General features: G+C 53.4%; 1 protein-coding gene across 2 annotated transcripts in view; it reads right to left on the bottom strand.

Annotated features, from left to right (window-relative positions):
• The window catches only part of GALNT16 (polypeptide N-acetylgalactosaminyltransferase 16), a 92,964-nt gene extending 79,110 nt beyond the window's left edge, over positions 1-13,854 (bottom strand). The window contains exons 1-2 of one of the 2 annotated variants that reach the window (XM_046009896.1): positions 13,692-13,854; positions 13,052-13,340 (exon numbers count right to left, since the gene is read on the bottom strand). In XM_046009896.1, the coding sequence (XP_045865852.1) occupies positions 13,052-13,228 (177 nt within the window). In that variant the 5' untranslated portion in view covers positions 13,229-13,340; positions 13,692-13,854. The remainder of the gene's footprint in view (positions 1-13,051; positions 13,341-13,691) is intronic. The other variant, XM_046009897.1, reaches the window with a different exon arrangement.
• Positions 13,855-15,854: the final 2,000 nt, after the last annotated feature.

The raw sequence follows: 15,854 nt of genomic DNA, 5'->3' as shown, positions 1-15,854 counted from the left end.
TCCTCCGTCTCTCTCCAGGAACACTCACTGCTCTAAGTGTGCTGCTTCTCCTCTTTAGTCCATTGTTACACTTTGAGAGAGATATGCACACACACTCACCTACATCCGGGAACAACAGCACAACTGTATTACTCTGATTTGCATAAAAGTATACAAGATCATCTGCAATCCCTCCTCTAACATCAAGTGGGTTTTTTTGTTTTGTTTTGTTTTTAAAGGGAGAGAGAGTGCATGCCTGGGAGGGGAAGGGCAGAGGAAGAGGGAGAGAGAGAATCATAAGCAGGCTTCATGACCAGTGTGGAGCCCGACATGGGGCTCGATCCCACCACCCCAAGATCATGACCTGAGCCAAAATCAAGAGTTGGACACTTAACAAACTGAGCCACCCAGGCATCCTTAACATCATGCATTTTTTTGTTTGTTTTTTGTTTTGTTTTGTTTTAAGAGATTTTATTTATTTGTTTGACAGAGAGATAGAGATCACAAGTAGGCAGAGAGGCAGAAGGAGGGAGAGTGGGAAGCAGGCTCCCCGCTGAGCAAGGAGCCTGATGTGGGGCTTGATTCCAGGACCATGAGACCATGACCTGAGCCGAAGGCAGACGCTTAACCCACTAAGGCACCCAGGCGCCCCTAACATCATGTTTTTAAGCTCCATTTGCACAGATATATATTGGTCTAGTTCATTTATTTCACTACTGCCGGCTGGCAGGTGGGAAGGCCTGATCCCCCTGTGTGAAATCTCTAGGGCTCAGGTGACACTAAGGCTTCCCTGACCTCAAAAGTTCTGCTAATTTGGAGAGACTTAGCCAAGTGTGGGGGTCTCACCCCAGCTCACACCTTTTGGTCCATACAATCCTCCAAACCTTGCCCCAGCCCCTTGATCTACCCCTCCCCCAACTCCACCCCCAGCTCTGGCAGGTGCCAAGATCACCAGGGCCCTGTTCCTCCCCTGTCTGGCTTTCTCAGGTTCCTTATCCTGACTTGGAGAAATAGAGGAATTAAGATCCTTCACAAAGTGTTTTCCCTTGTAAGCCACAGCATCACGAGGGGGCCATCCTGAGAGTTCGTGTGTCTCCCCAGGCTTTGGTGCCAGGCAACCCCGGGTAACTCTTGGCTCTGTTGGCAGGTAACCTGCCCAATCTGAGTCAGGCTCCCTGTCTGTAAAATGGGGATAGTAAAACTCAGGCCACAGGCCTGCTATGATGGATAAAGGGGAAAGTATATGAAACCCAGCTGGTAAGCTTCTGACACTTACCAGGCCGTCAGAAAGTGCTTCTGTCCTTGCCCTTCCCCTGTCTCTTCTCCAAGCAACAGCCACAGAGATCTCTCCAAACGTAACTCTGATCACATCACTCCTTTGCTTCTGTGACTTCCCAGGTTAGGTCAAGAAGTCTTTGCAATACCCTCCTTGGTCTCCTGGATTGCTGGCTACAGGAGGACCCAGCCCCCGCACCATGAAAACACTCAAGCAGACATGTGGAGAGACGCATGTGGAGAAGGATGGAGGCCCCCGGCCAACAGCTGGCCAGCCACGTGAGAAAGTCACTCTCGCTCCCTTGGGTGACTGCAATCCCAGCTCCCATCTGGCTACAACCTCCCTGAGAAACCCGGAGCCAAGCTACTTCCAGATACCTGACCCCACAGAAGAGAGAGACCAAATGATTTGTGCAGCTTTCCGGCATTCAGTTTTAGGGTGATTTGTTACACAGCTTTAAATAAGTAATACACAAGTTAACAAATGATGATAATTTATATCATCGTTACTAACTTGTATGCCAATGCTAGTGTAGCACTTATTACGCTCGAGGCATGATTCCAAACACCTTATGGGGATGAACTCATTTAATCTTCATGGCAACCATCTGCAATGGGGACTTCTGGTATCTCCACTTTACATATAGGGAAACTGAGGCACGGCGTGTTTAAATAAGTTGCAGTAAGTGGCAGAGCTGGAACATGGCTCCAGGGGCTGTGCTCCTGGCCACTCTCTTTCCGCATCTCGAACAAAGCCATAACCAGAAATGTGGCACCAAGAAGCAAATGTGCTCCAGTTCAGAGCCCACTTTTAAGGGAGGAAAGGTATGGAAAAAAGGGAAAAGAACCAACCTCCTCTCTTCTCCCAGCCCCTCCAGGTGTATACCCTTCTCCTTGGGCTTACAGATCTGTCTTTATCCTGCCAGTAGACTGGTGCCAGACAAGAGCCAACGCACCTCTCCTGAGTCAGTGAACAAGTGTTTTAAAAGTCCACACAGTGTTTTAAAGCTCTTGTCATATCTCCTTGGTTAGGGTTCTGATCAGCTGAGATGATCAACTTCCTCTCTGCACATCTAACTCAGCACAAGCCTCATCCCTGCTTCTTCTAAGTGGCCAACTTCTTAAAACATGTCGCAGGTCTTTAAAGTGGAGGAAAATTCTAAGAAGACAACCTCATCAGGGCAGGATCAGTGTATACAAAGCACGTGTTCTACAGTCCCAGTCCGTGCCATTTACAGACATGGCTAATCAGCTGCCTCTTTCCCACTCAGTCCTGACGTAGCCTCAGCAGCCTTCTCCCCGCGGGGCTGCTGGCGGCCTCTTCCACAGGTTCTGGGCTGGCCGTGGAGCCGAGACCTATTTATCATTCTGGCTCTAACAGGATAAAGACGGAACACCGAAAGCAACAGACTGGAACTAATCCCTCTACTTTCCAAGGGAGTAAAAGGCCCCCTGCTTCTCTTGCTCTGACCCCTCCTACCCAAAACCCATTTTCATCACAGCGAGAGCTTAGAAGGGATTTTGAAAAGAAAAGAGGCTTCAAGAAAACACTGGCCTTGGTTTTAATGATGTATGAGGACGAAGGCCCATGCTGGGAGGTGTCCTTGCCCAACAGATGACGGCGTGTTAGGAACCAGACTCTGCAGCAGCAGGACTGGAAAGGACTTACCCCGAAGTCAAGGTAAACTGGGAATGTAGCTACATTCTTCACTTTACATAAAACCTTCTGCCCACAACTTCCTAGCACTTTAGAGAGGGCTCGTGAACACGTGTAAGGACCAGCGCAGCCCAAAGAAACAGAATGCTAGCCACACAGAATTTACATATTTCTAGTAACCACATTAAAAAGGTAAAAAGAAACAGATACAAATGATTTTAATAGTATATACCATTTAGCCCAATACATCCAAATATTATCATTTCAAAATGTAGTCAATATTTTAAAATCCTTTTCTTGTACTAAGTCTTTGAAATTCAGTGTATGTCACATTTACAGCACATTTCAACTGAGACACTAAATTTTCGCCGGAAATACTTGCTCCATATTGACAGTTCATAAACTTTACAGTTCAAAATGTGGATTCCACAAACTTCAGTTCTTCCAAACACTCCTAAAATTTGCCCAATAACTGAAATGAATGTTTGCTTTTCCACTTTAAATCAATTAAAATTAAATAAAATTAAAACTCAGTTCCCCCTGTCCCACCAGCCACACGTCAAGCACTCAGTAGCCACATGTGGCTATGGTCACGTAGTGGTCAGTGCTCATCTGGACCATGCAGGGCTCTGGCTACCCAGGGACAGGGGCCACCCTCCACCAGATCCCCTGTGACCAGGCTCTAATCGGCACATCCCTTTTGGCTTATGGTTCCCAAAAGTCCTCCATCATCTTCCCTGGTCCCTGCAGTGTGTGTGCTCTCTCCCTGGGTTCCCTTTCTCCCTCTGGCCTCGGGTCCGGTGAACTATTTGGGGGCTCTGGCTCAATCCTACCACTTGACTCCTTTAAGCCATCAACACCAGCTCAGACATCACTAATGGATCGCATCTTCTTTCTCCCTAAGCCTCAGGCAGAGCTCTACCCCAAACCCTTGGATAACACCCCCAACCTCTCCTACTCTCCTCAGCCTCTTCCCCTCCTAACCCCACAAGGAGGAATTTCACATGGAGGGGAAAAGCTTGTTTCTAAGCAAAGAATCTGGTCAGAGACATGTGAGGTGCCAGAAGCTATCCCCCACCCCTCAAAACTGACTGAAGACTTGGCAACTTGGCAACCTGGGTCCCTTCTGGCTGTGGCCTCCCTGGGCCAGACCCCCTTGAGATGAAAGACCTTGGAATGTCAGAAGTACTCCCCAACAGTTGGTTGAAAGAAGCTAAAAGCCAGCGCTGCTGGGAGAAGATAAAAGGATGAAAGTCTGAACTCTGAAAAGCAGCCTCTGAAAGGGCATGACTGACAGCGGTCTGGAATTGAGGGTGTGTGACCTGAACCACAGAGAGAGCACTGGCGGCTTTCCAGGGACACATGAAGCCTTATCATACCAGCCACCGGGGCACTGGGGAAGCCACCTGGACATCAGTGGACACAGTCTCAGACAGGCCTAGGCAGAGCGGTCTTGCCCCTGAAAGCAGCCCCTTTCTTCCACTGCCTGCCTAATAAAAAGCTGTGTGGGGTCCTCGATCCTGCCAGGCCTCAGGGGCCCACGCCATGTCTGAGGGAAGGCCCCGGATGCTTCTGCCTTCAGGGTTCTGCCGGTACAGAGGGGGAACCTGCTTGTACACAAGGACAAGACTTCCAAGTTCCTGCATTGCCAGAAAACATCCCTTCCGGCGTCCCAAATGCACCTGAGGAGAACGCAGTGAAGCAGACGAGGAAACAAAGAGGGACTCGACCACGTACCACCATATGGAGGAATTCTTCCCACACAGAACTCTCCCTGAGAGAGAGCCCTCCCCCACCCTGCCTCACTCCAGTATTTCAACAAGGGCCCCATTATCTTTTGTCTTTTAAATCTCTTCAGGCACCAGCACTCTCCATTCCCCCTCCGAGAGAAAGAGAGAGAGAGAGAGAGAGAGAGAGAGAGAGAGAGAGAGACAACACACACAAGTACCTCATTGATCTCACATTATAAGGAAATGAAGTGTTCCAGCCATAGACTGTTTTTCGAAGAACTTAGTTATCTCTTTAAGAATCAACACTTCCCATTATATTGATCACATTTCTGGAAGATTTTCTGAACGGAATGACAGTCCGCTGATGTACCCAGCCTGTACACTGGGTGTAAATTATCACTTCCTGATGACTCAGGGACATATTCCTGAGCCTCCTCCCCACAGCCTACGGGCCTAATGACCCAGACTTCCACCTTGGGCCACTTATACCCTTGCTGAGCCTGCCCCAGCCAAGTGCCCTGGGCACACACCCTGCAGAGATTGTGCCCTGGGCCTTGGCCCTCTGGAACATTCTCCCGCTAGATGCCCGTATGGCTCTCTTTCCATTCATGCCACAGCTCAAACATCATCTTATCTGAGAGGCCTCTCCTGGCCATCCTTCTCTCATCTCTCTGTCTCCTTTTGTGGCTTTATTTTATTTTCATGGTATTTATTTTATGGTATTGCCCCCCCACACACACATAATGCATTGCATATTTATCTGTTTATGGTCTGTCTCCCCCAGACTAGGATGCGAGCTTGTCAAGAGCAGAGCCTTTTACCCAGTTTGTTATCTCCAGAGCCTGGAACAGTCCTGACACATAGTAAGCGTTCAGCAAATAATTGTCAAGAGAAGAAATAATGATACCATCAGCATTTCTGACCAGTGTGTGTTTGTTCAGGAAGCGGGGAACTGCTCCAAACTCCTACAGCCCTTCCTGGTTGGTCCTCTGTTGTCAACTGTCGTCCCTTCTCAGAGTAGCCGCAGCTCCTAGCAATTTTTTCATCTCACTTCTTCTAATCTGCTGGGTTTGTAACCCCGGAAAAGCAACAGGCTACCAGGAGATGGCCAATCTCCTGATCTCCTTAAACTGATTTTTATGATGTTCATTTCCAGGTTGTGGCCTAAGGGCAATTCCATACCTGTCTTCTGAGTCAAGTGTAAGGATGCAGGACTATTCATTCTCTGCTGGGGGAGGGGGGTCTGTGTGGTTTCTTTTTGGTCTCTCCAGATGGCCCAGATGTCTGAAGTCCACCCACAGACACCCCGACATGTGTGTCTGTGAGCAACCCGAGAGACACAAATACGCAGGCTTCTAGTGTAGCAGAAAGGGAGCTGCGCAGCTCATCAGACAGCATTTGAAGGGAAGAGAATGGGGACGGAGTAGGTCCAGCTTATTCCTTACGAGAACTTGAAGGTTTCATGCTCTTCTGCACACGAATGGTCTGGCTCTTTGTACACCTCACCCTCTGGCCTTATTCTCCTTCATCTAGGCACTTGCAGACCTTGAGCCCTGGTTTGGGGCCACCTCACTTCTCAGAAGTAGGTCAACAAAGCTAAAGATAGTTTGAGTCAGAAGGCGCCTTGGAGATCCTATAGTTCAACCCTCATCTGACAGATGAGGGGACTAAGGCTCAGAGAGGGGAGGTGACTCACCTAAGAAAACATCAGCCCTTGGGGGCAAGGCTGACCCTAGAAATGGGTCACTTGGTTTTCATTCCACATCATCTCTCCACCCCCTCACACCTCCAACCCCAGTGGCCAACACCTGTTTCCATCTCGGGCCACTTTGTTCTGCCAGTTCTTGGCCCTGCAAGGACCTCTAATGGCAGGTGTCACACTCTAAGCGTGTCGAAAGATGTCACCCACCTCTGAGCCTTGGGACATGCTGTTCCTAATGTACAACGAGCCACACCTCGCCTTTTCCATTGGCTCAATGCTGAGCACTGACGGGAGAGTCAGAAGTGTGAGATGTGGTTAAGAAGTTTACTTCCATCGAGGAATCGAGAGTGATTTTATTCAGCACTGAATATTTTTTAAAATATTTATCCCAAAGGGCTTTGTCATTATAATGTTAAAAGATGTTTATTATAAAAAACGTCAAGGTGGGGCACCTGGGTGGCTCAGTGGGTTAAAGCCTCTGCCTTCAGCTCGGGTCATGATCTCAGGGTCCTGGGATCAAGCCCCACAGGGACTCAGCAGGGAGCCTGCTTCCCCCTCTCTGCCTGCTTCTCTGCCTACTTGTGATCTCTGTCTGTCAAATAAACAAATAAAATCTTAAAAACAAAAAAACGTCAAGGAGCACCTGGGGGGTGCAGTCAGTTAAAGCACCCGACTCTTGGTTTCAGCTCAGGTCTGATCTCAGGGTCGTAGTATCAAGCCCCGCGTCGGGGTCTGCATTCAGCACACAGTCTGCTTGGGTTTCTCCCTTCCTCTTCCTTTGCCCCTACCACGCTCTCTCTTTCTCTCTCATTCTCTCTCAAATTAATAAATCTTTTTTTTTTTTTTAAAGATTTTATTTATTTATTTGACAGAGAGAGATCACAAGTAGGCAGAGAGGCAGGCAGAGAGAGTGAGAGGGAAGCAGGCTCCCTGCCGACCAGAGAGCCCGATGCGGGACTCGATCCCAGGACCCTGAGATCACGACCCGAGCCGAAGGCAGCGGCTTAAACCACTGAGCCACCCAGGCGCCCCAAATTAATAAATCTTTTAAAAAAATTTTTTTGAGGGGCACCTGGATGGCTCAGTCAGTTAAGCATCTGACTCTTGATCTCGGCTCAGGTCTCGTGGTCGTGAGTTCAAGTCCCATCCTGGCATGGAGCCTACTTAAAAAAATTGTCAAAAAAGCCAAAAGACAGATGGGAGGGATTACCCATAATCCTACTTTTCTACTGCTAACATCTTGTTCTCAAAGGTTTTTGCATTTCTTCCCCCCACCAAATGTTTATGGAGTAAACACAAAGCTGATCTAAGTACTCCAGGAAAGAGACGCTGGGGCATCAGCCTTGGTCTTGCCCTAAAGATGCTTCAGGGGAGGGGTGCCTGGGTGACTCAGTGGGTTAAAGCCTCTGCTTTTGGCTCAGGTCATGATCTCAGGGTCCTGGGATCGAGCCCCGCATCGGGCTCTCTGCTCCGCGGGGAGCCTGCTTCCTCCTCTCTCTCTGCCTGCCTCTCCGCCTAGTTGTGATTTCTCTCTGTCAAATAAATAAAATATTTAAAAAAAAAAAAGATGCTTCAGGGGAAAGAAGACATAGCTCGGGCCTCACAGACAGAAACACCTCGTTCTAAAGGCACTTCCTACTTGCCTGATTGTGGATAAGTAAGCCTCAGTTTACTCATATGTCAGCCGGACCTGATAATGGCACCTACTTCGTCAGCTTGTTGAGGGGAATCTGAGAGGTTGAAGTTTGTGAGACATCTACCATAGAAGCAGCCAACGAATGCAGCCTCCATAAACATCACACAGAGGTAACGGACTTGACAGAGGCCAGACAGGTAGGGATCAAAGAGCACAAGTGTCCATTTAGAGGAGAGACACCAAGGCCCTGCAGGCCATTTCCAGAGCCATTGCACACCGTCTGCAAGTGCACCCAGGAAACAGTCTGATTGGCCTGCGCCCCTCCACATCTCCTGAAATGGCATTTCCAGACCCAAGGGCTTCCTCTGCTCCCAGAGCTGGTAAACTCGACTACCGGAGAAGAAAGCCGGGCCAAGGCCTGGAGCAGCCCGTGCAGGAACTGCTGCTACTGCACAGAAATATGGCGCCATCTGAAGAGTGAGCAGCACCTTGGAATCCTGGGACCTCGGGCCTCAGGCCTCCCAGGGAGGTGACTCTTAGGCTCTCAGGCCCTTATCAGTCTTGGTGCCTATGTGCTGTCCCCAAGTCCTACAGGAAGATCTCAGCATGACCCAGGCTGGGACCCAAGTGACAGGAGACCAGGTGCTTCCCAATCTGAGCAGTTTGGCAAGGGGAGCTGTGGGTGATCACGCATCTCCCTCCCCATCCTCTGTCTTGTGTGTGGCACCTAGATAAATGAAATATAAAATCATTTTCTGTCCTTTAGGCAAACCCTATTCCACAGTTCCGAAATGCACACATGATAAATAAAATATGAACCCATCAAGATCTTGTTGAAGCCTCCGCTCTCAGGGCACAGTACCAGGAAAGCCATCCGTCACCTGTGTCCCCTCCTGCTCGATGAGCAGGGATCCCTTCGAGGCCTCGGGGGTCATTGCAGGACCTCCTCCTGACAGGGACCTGCCCCTCCACAAGCCATAAACCTCACAACGCCCCTCAGGAAAATTCCCTTGAAGCCAATTTATTTGCTTCTAGAAATGAAGCTCTCATGAGCTTGTCTAAGGATCAACAAACCTTAGAAATCATTAAACCATTTGACATAAAATAACCAAGGTCCAGAGATAAAAATACTTTGTTCATGATCATCAGCAGGATTCGAATTGGAGGATAAGAAAACCTGTGCCTGGGGCACCTGGGTGGCTCAGCTGGCTAAGTGTTTGCCTTCGGCTCAGGTCATGATCCCAGGGTCCTGGGATCGAGTCCCACATCGGGTTCCCTGCTTGTCGAGAGAAGTCTGCTTCTCCCTCTCCCTCTGGCTGCTGCTCTGCCTACTTGTGCTCTTTATCTCCGTCAAATAAATAAATAAAATCTTAAAAAAAAAAAAAAAAAACAAACCTCGTGCCTAAGACTTTCACGGTTCCAAACAGGCAATGTTGCAAATGAGTACCCCTTTCCTGAAAATATTCGTAATGGACAGTCTTTTAAAAATATGCCTGCGAAGTGAAATTCCGTGTAGCACCTTAACATCCCACCCATGCCTCTTAGAGAACTAGCATATGGAAAACCTGGGTGCCAAACCAATCACAAATGTTCTTCCCGACTGCGAGGTCTGAGGACCGAAGGCCGGCCGTGTCTGCTCAGCCGCCTCTTTTAGCGGCCGTCCAGGGCCAGCATGCATCAATGTAGATTCAAGTGGATTTCCCCAAATCCACTGCCTTGCCCAGAAAAAACGGCATGGAAAAATCACGAGTCCTGCCACATCGTCAGCAGCCACTTAGGGACGGAGTCAGTATCTCCCTGTAGTTTTACACATTCCGTAACCAATTTTTCACATCAAAATTTGTGACACATGGGCTGACAGCAGGACAGAATATTAAAAATCAGGACCTCCCTGAGAAATCCGGGCCATACGGTTGCTATGCCGACACCCCACAATGCCAAACAGCGCCTCCAAGGTCTAGAAGCAACTTGGCTGGCTTCGAATAGCCCAGACATTGTGAAGGCAGAGCTGCCCCCCCCACCCCCCCCCACCCCACCCCCACCCCCCCCCCCCCCCCCCGGGCCCAGGCTGTTAGGCAGACCCTCCCTTTCCCAGCTCTGCTCTCCAATTCCCCAGGGGAGTGATGATGACGCTTGTCTGAATTTTCTCAGCCTCTGTCAGCAGTGCTGGCCACATCACTCCCTAAGAATTTGAAAACCCACATGCAGCGTCCTGGCCCAACTAGACAGAGACATGTTTTAGAAGGGCAGGGAGGCCAGTGAGAGGTTCACCACAGCGTTCTGGGAGAGAACAACCCTCAGAGGCACCTGCCTCTTTTAGGCAGGACATAGGGTTCAACCCCCGGGGGAAGATGAACATGCATTCCCCTACCTCCTTAGTTATGCTCAGGTTGGAGCCAGGAACAAAACGCTAGGGTGGGGGACCTGCGGTGGGGGGGGGGTGAAGCTTGGCTGCTCCCAGAGACGGGCAGAAATCCTACTTCATTCGCCTAACAAGTACTTATTAAGTCTGGCTGTGTGCATCAATATGGAGATGTAAGAAGCTTCCAGCATAGTCCCTGCGTGACAGCCTATATGACTAAGAACCCTCCTGAAGTGAAATACCTCGGAAGATAGGAAGACAATGCAAGGCTGTGTCCAGGGAGGTGTGTGACTGGGGACCAATGTCTACGCAGCAGAACAGAGCTAAAACTGAAGAACAGAGAGGGCACTGGCCATGGCCCGCGGTGGCCGGAGAAGAGGCTGTGGTTCAAGCCCTGGAACTCCCACTCTCCCTCTCTTCCTGCACCTCCACTCCCTGGCTCCCGGGATCTTCTTGATAATCCTTCACACTTTAAACTTAGCTTCCAGTTCACAGCCCTGCTCCAATCTGCAGCAAGTCGAACCCCATGGGAACAAGGAGAGGGCCGGAGGTTGTTCATGCGCGCCCCCTCACGACCTCCAATTTCCTCCCCTCAAAACTCGGCCTGGGCCTCCAGCAGAGCCCACCCCCTCCCTCGCCAGCCCCGCACCGTTCCAGGGCTCTGGGTTTGAGCGGCCCTCCGGGCAGATCTCTGGCAGATCTCGGAGGGCAAGGAGGAGTGAGGAGAGGTCCAAGAGCAAGGTCAGGATTCTGAAGGAGAGACAATTGTGAGGAGACCCATACTCCAGCTCCCACCGGCAGTTTCCCTGGGCTCTCTTCCTTCCTTCCCCTTCCTCTCTCCCTTCCATTCTCCCCTCCCACTCCTGCTCCAGCTCAGACCCTCTTCCCCACACGTCACCAGGGCGTCACCAGAGCGAAGGACAGAACATCTGGCCAGCCTGCCTCTCCCCAGCCGATCCAAGCCCACCTACCCTGAGATCCGGGCTGGCCCTCTCAGGGTGAAAGAACAGGGCCGCTCGGATGGGTCCTGCACAAGCTCCCTTGCAGGTCTGGGGCCACTACTGGTTTGGCCAGTTCCCACTCCACTCTGTCAGTCTGCCCAGATCCCAATACCCTGGAGTCTACACTGGAGGATTTAAGCTCATCAGCCTTTCCATCCAAACATCCTCAAGTGCTCTGGAAACAGTTCCTAGTGACAGGGACCCTGGGCTCAGAAGGGACCACCTCACCTAATCAGGCTCACCCACAGACTTCAGCTGGACAGGGATCTGGGAGTTGGGGGAGGGAGTTGGGGAAAACCCATAAAGCCTAAGGTCTCCGGAGGCAAAGCTAGGAAATAAGGATCCCCTGCAGCGGTTTTTTTACTTCTTCCAAAGGTGGGGAGGGTGGGGGGGGTTGACAAGACATGGCATCTGGGGCAGGTTGGGAATATGTGAACATTTCCACACTGACACCCACCTTCACCATATTACTGGGGCTCGGCTGCCTTTGCAGAAATATCCCAGATGCTACTCCACACAAGCCTTCGACCTCCTGAACCTGCATCTCCCCTCCCAGAGGAGCTTCGCACTCCTCCCTCCCCAGACCCAGATCTTTTCCATCAGAATGGCCACCCAGCTCTACTCTCCCCCCTTGGCCCTTCACTTTGCTCTCCCTCCTCTTGGTCCTCTTCTGGCAGAGCTGCCCCAGCACAGCAGCTTGTCCTGAGGGTTGCCCAAGGCTCTCGCCCACCACCGGCCCCTGTCGGAAGAACGCGGTCCCCCGACCGCGCCTCTCCGCGGGTCCCAGAGCCTCCCGCCTCAACAGGTGCCCCTGCCACACCGGGCTGTCACCCGGGGCCCCGGCGGAGGCAGCGACAGCAACGCCCCCTGCAGGGCGGCGGGGGCTCCGCACGCCCCAGCCCAAGTCCCGGGAGCGCCTAGGGCCCCGGCAACGCCGCGGAGGCCCCCGCCGTGCTCCGCCACCTTTGTTTCCCCGCTGGCGCATCGCGGAGTTGACCGCGAGAGAGGGAATCTCCTAGCCCTAGCGCACACACTGCCAGCTCGCCAGTCGTGATGGACCCTCGTGTTGGGGTGAAGGGCGCATACAGGAAGAGAGACCTTTCCCGGACCCAGAGAACGCCACGGGTGCAGTGGGGACTCGAGTCCTCCGTGAGAGAGAAGCAAGTTCAAGTTGATCCGAGCCGAAAAGGGGCGCAAAGCCCGGGCCAGCCCCTAGCGACCCTGCCTTACCCAGCGCTCCCACCCCACGTCCTTTGCCCCCGGAGACTAGAGAGGGGGTGCGCACCGCCTCCTACACGCTCAGCCGCGCGAGGTTCCCACTGCCGGCTCGCTACGCGCAAGGTCCAGCTGCCTTCCTGGGGCGGGCGAGGTACGGACTGTCCCCGGCTCCCGACCCCCAGCCTCCGGCTCCGCCCGCGCAGTGCTAAGAGAGCCGCGTTCCCAGTCGCGCGCGTTCGCCGGGCCCACCAAACTTGCAGCACTTTCTCCCAGCCCCCATCCGCTGTCACCCTCCCTCCATCCGTGCGCCCTGGCCCGGCTGGCCCGACAGAGGTTGCCATAACAACGGACAGGAATGCTCCAACATATACAAAGCCGGCAGGGCGCGGCGGGCACGCAGCCCCCTGCCCCGCGCCCTCTGCAGCCGCGCGGGGCTAAGGACGCGAGCCAAGGCTCCCCGGCCGGCCACCCGGCGCGCAGGGCGTACTCACAATGAGCGGGATGGTGCGGTCCTCGCGGAGCTGCTCTGGCCTCCCGCCGGCCCTCTGCGCGCCCCGGCCGCCGGAGGATGCTGCGTGGGCTCGGTTGTCCTGCCATAAGTAGTAGAAAGTGCCCAGGATCCAGGCTACGGTCAGGATGGCGATGGCATTGGCGCGGATCTTCCTCATGGTGGGCGGGCGGGCGCCCCGAATGGGGGCCCGGGCCGGTTGCTCTCGGGGCCGGGGTGGGGGCGCTCGCAGCCCCAGCTGTTTGTTTTCGCTCGCGCCTGGCTGCTCAGTCCTGCAGAGCAGAAAAGGGAGAGAGGTGGGGGGTGGGGGGGTGATAGGGAGAGACAGGAGCGCGGAGCGATCCTCACGGTCCTAATGCCCTTCAGCCCCGAGCGCGCGCGTCCCCCCGGCGCCCATTCATTCGCGCGCAGAGCCCGCCCCGCACTCCAGCCCCCGCCGGCTGCCCCGGCCGCTGCGCCCGGGGAGAGGGGCACGGCGGGTGCGAAGCGGCGCTGGAGCAAGGCCCCGCGAGCCAGACGCCCGCGGTGGAATGGCGACGGGCCAGAGCCAGCCTCTGCTCCCACAGCTCAGCGACCCGGCGCCCAGCGCCTGCTCCCGCGCGGCCCTGGTCGGTCCCGCCTACCTCCACGCACCCCCGGCCCAAGCGGCCCTGAGTCACCGACTGGAGATGCGCGACCCCGGCCCGGGACCGCGCCGCGAAGCTGCGGTTCTGGGCTGCGCTCGGAACTGCGCTCTGACGCCGGGTATAAGGTGTGTTCTGCGAGGCCTCAGGAAGGGACGGCTGGGCGGGAGGAGAGTCGAGAGTTTGCCCCGGAATCCTCCGCAGCCTAGGATTCCCAGCCGCCCAAAGGCCCGCCCCGAGGAGGGATTGGAAGCTGGTGCACTTGACATTCGAAGAGAGCGGAGGGGATGAGACTCGACTTCGCCGCCGATGAAAGGATGGGGGTAAAACTACCCCCACATCTTTCACTGGCCTGGGGCTCCCAGCTTTCAGAAGTCTTCTCTCCAGACCTTTCACTGTCCCCTGAACAACCGTGGGTATCATCACCGTTATTTGTCAGGGAGAAAGGAGACCAGAGAGGCTGGAAGATTGGCCCGAGGCCACACGACTAATTAGTGGGCAGAGCCCAGTCTAGAAGCCATCTCTCCGTTTGCACTTTCCACAGAGTGCAAAACACGGTGGTGAGACACAGACACAGAAATCACAGGGATTTGGCCCCAGCCCCGGAGGCATTGAGAATCCGATGTGAGGGGCTCCTGTTCAGAGGAGAAGGCAAGGTGGGCTCCACACAGTGTGTGGCACAGAGCAGACTCGAAGTGGGTAAATGTCCCATAAACTGAGCAGGGATCACAAAGGAATAATGCATTACAAGGTAGTCTTAGAGGAGGCTTCTCACAGAAGGTGGATAAACCTTTGAATAAATTCTTAAAGATTATTTATTTATTTATTTGACAGAGATCACAAGTAGGCAGAAAGGCAGGCGGGGGGGGGGGGGGGGACAGGCTCCCCACGGAGCAGAGAGCCCGATGTGGGGCTCGATCCCAGGACTCAGGGATCATGACCTGAGCCAAAGGCAAAGGATTTAACCCACTGAGCCACCCAGGCGCCCTGAATAAATTCTTAAGAGGCAGGGCAGGGCAAGGTGTTGGATGCCTGAGTAGTGAGAGCAAAGGTCCAGAGGATGGCAGTGCTTGATGTGTTCCAGAAAAAAGAGCTGCCTGGAATTGCTGGAGCCCAGGATGCTGGAAGGGACTTGGGAGTTGACTTTGGGCAGGCTGGTCCCTGGACGCGGGCAGAGTTAGCACGGAGTTTGCTTCTTCCTGGTGCTACTGGACACTGGCTCTCACAGAGGGTCCTGGCCCACATTAGGTTCCTGACTCTAAATGAAGCAGCCTCAAGACTCAGGCAAAGGTGAGGTCACAGCCCAGGTCTTCCCCAACCACCGCCATCAGCAGCACTCATTTCCCCCATTTCTCCAGCATGCAGGACTGAACCATGCGTGTAAGAGAGGCCCATTCCGTTTCTGTTGGAATGAAGGAAAACGAAGAAAGAAAAGCCTAATGAGTTCTTGCTGCAGAAAGATCATGGTCGCTACTGCAGTACCCTCTTCCTCACTCCGAACAAGACCGCAAGGGCACGTCGGCAAGTCCAGAAACAGCCCCCCCCCCCGCCCCAAGAATAGGACCTTGGAAAGAGTGTACAAAGAGAGTCTCACAAAGACTAGCAGGGAATCTGAGGCCCGAGGCAGGTGGCGGTCAGGAACAACAGGAGATGCTGTGGGGAGGCCCCTGGCCCCGGAGCCGTGGGCCAGCCTTGCTCTCCCGGGTGTCTCTTGCCTGGGAAGTTTAATTAGACCCCCAGAGGGGCCAGGATTCATCTCCATAGAGAAAACCACTGTCAAGCCAAGCCATTCCTGGTTTCCCCAGGAATCACGAGGCTGATCCAGGGATCATGCCCTCTGTGGGAAGCCAGGAAAAGCTTGCTGCCTAAGAGTCAGGCCCCACAGGCATTTCCAAACCATAAGAAAATGTAAGGGAACTGGCCTCCTTGTGGCCCCACTTCCACACAGGCTCTCGGGGCAGCAGAGTGGAAAGACTTGGAGGATGGCCCTCTGTTGCCACTGGCTGCTTCCCTCAGCCCAGCCTGGCCTGTGCCTAATTGCTTTAGTCTTGAGAAAACCAGGTGAGAGGACGTGGGACCCAAAGACATTACATCAACCCCTAGTGAGAAGCTCCAAACTCACGCCTAGGCATGGGGGATGAAGCTAGAAACTGCAATCAGGCT

This window comes from Meles meles, chromosome 6, assembly GCF_922984935.1.
Source record: "Meles meles chromosome 6, mMelMel3.1 paternal haplotype, whole genome shotgun sequence".
In the NCBI taxonomy this organism is placed as follows: Eukaryota; Metazoa; Chordata; class Mammalia; order Carnivora; family Mustelidae; genus Meles; species Meles meles.
The sequence above is the reverse complement of the archived record's forward strand: the minus strand, read 5'-3'. Positions and strand labels throughout refer to the sequence as shown.